Below are 1848 nucleotides of genomic sequence, written 5' to 3' on the forward strand. Positions count from 1 at the left end.
AGATAAACAATATTCAATCCTTGCACTAATTGCTTCCATTTCAAAAACCACAAAGTTTTTCCCACTTTAGTTCTGCCATTCAGAAATATCTGCCATAGTTATATACACTATTTCCTGTCATAAGACAGACTACTACTCTAATTAGCTTCAATACAGTTTATACATTTAATAACTTGTTTGCTTTCTTTAAGCTGATAAGCATAAGTGAAGAATCTTCTAAACCCTCCTACAAGGCTTTTGCAACAAAAGAAAGAGATGTGTCAATTGATCTTGAAACTGTAGGTATATGGTCTACAGGAATTCTGACAGGTCCTCCATACAAAAGATTAATGAGTAACTCTTTTGGCAGTAGTTCCATACATTTGCCTCATCTTCCTTGACTATTCTCTTTTTACAGTGCTACTTTTGGTAATACTAGTTTACAGAGCTGAATATACACATTACATTTGCATTACAGTACTAATTTTAATGAAAGTGGAAAGGTAGAAACAACCCTGTTCAAGTTTTCCTAACAGAAACAGATAAGGCATAAAATAATGAAGGGGAAAAATATTATATATACTGTATATATCACATATTTTACACATACAATTATTTAATATTTTGTATAAATATATAGACAGTTTTAAATAGATATAATACATATTATATATACATGTAATAAAAAAGTTTGCTGTTCACTCACTTTTCTACTTCACAAAGCAATGAATGGAAATAGGAAGAAAACCACACAGAACATCCTACATTTTACCTCACTTTTCTTAGGAAATACCTGGACATTATCAAATAATATAGCAACTAATAAAGCCCTTTATTTTAGAACTTTTCAAGAAGCTTTCCAGTTGGCCTCCTCTCACTTTCTTCACTGACCCTGGGGCTAAGTCATGTGCAAGAGCTATGGAAGCATTGACATGGCCACCAGAGCAGACAGCCCAGTGAAGACAATCACTACTAAAGGAACCCTGAATTTGTGTTTTTCACAAATTTTGAAACTCCACCCTCCCTTTGAACTTTTGCTCAGCCTCCAACATTTAGAAAAATTACTACCGTTACCATATCAGAATTGTCATATTTTCTAAACAGAAAACTACTCCATATTTGAAGCAGAATGGATTTTCTTCATTTTATTAGACAATTAATAAGCAAGTACTGAAAAGGAAGACATTTTCTGTGTTGACCAGAAATGATAGCACAACCACAAGAAAACACCAGGCCCCCCTGAAAGATTTCAGAACCAGAGGCAGTCAGAACCATTGTGATCAGCACAGTAACATTTGGTTTTCAGCGAAGCGAGGAGTACTTGTCTTGCCTTTCACACCAAATAAAGTTAACCAGATTTACTTAATTTTGTAAGTTTCCCCGTTGCTTTTGTGTCCACGCATGAGCAGCCCATTTCCATCAGTAAGTCAGTCCACACACTTAGGCCACGGACTCTGAAGTCTCCATCTTGTGTCCTCAGGAATTCCAGAGCAGCTTGGGTCTGTTCTTTGAGCGGCGTGGATCCCTGACAGAGGCAGATGAAGCGCTCCCTTAATTCCTCCCAGGACAATTCAGCTTTGTCAAGGCAACTTTTAACCCACTGTCCCTGCAAAGGGTCATAGTGCAAGTGCCTTCCCCAGCCGGTTAAGAGGTCCAAATAAGGTCTGCGTAACTGGGAATAGTGACCAGCTAGGAAGGCGAGATGGGAACATGGGATGCAAAGGCAGAAAGCAGAAAATCGTTCCTGGTTACCCAGCAGCCAGGAAAGCAGGAGCCCGGCGGTGCACTCGTCTCCCTCAGCACTCTCCTGGTACCCGCCTGGGCTGCTGCTCCCATCCCCATCCCTGTCTCCAGCCTGCTCAGCGCCAG

The 1848-nt window shown here is 39.6% G+C and overlaps 1 protein-coding gene across 1 annotated transcript; it reads right to left on the bottom strand.

Annotated features, from left to right (window-relative positions):
- Positions 1-445: 445 nt before the first annotated feature.
- Positions 446-1843, bottom strand: FANCF (FA complementation group F; the record flags this gene model as incomplete). The annotated part of the gene is made up of 1 exon (XM_031062249.1): positions 446-1843. A coding segment is annotated over one exon (516 nt), but the record flags the coding sequence as incomplete, so codon positions are not given.
- Between the last annotated feature and the right edge of the window lie 5 nt (positions 1844-1848).

The sequence above is a fragment of the Geospiza fortis genome, unplaced genomic scaffold (genome assembly GCF_000277835.1).
Source record: "Geospiza fortis unplaced genomic scaffold, GeoFor_1.0 scaffold165, whole genome shotgun sequence".
In the NCBI taxonomy this organism is placed as follows: Eukaryota; Metazoa; Chordata; class Aves; order Passeriformes; family Thraupidae; genus Geospiza; species Geospiza fortis.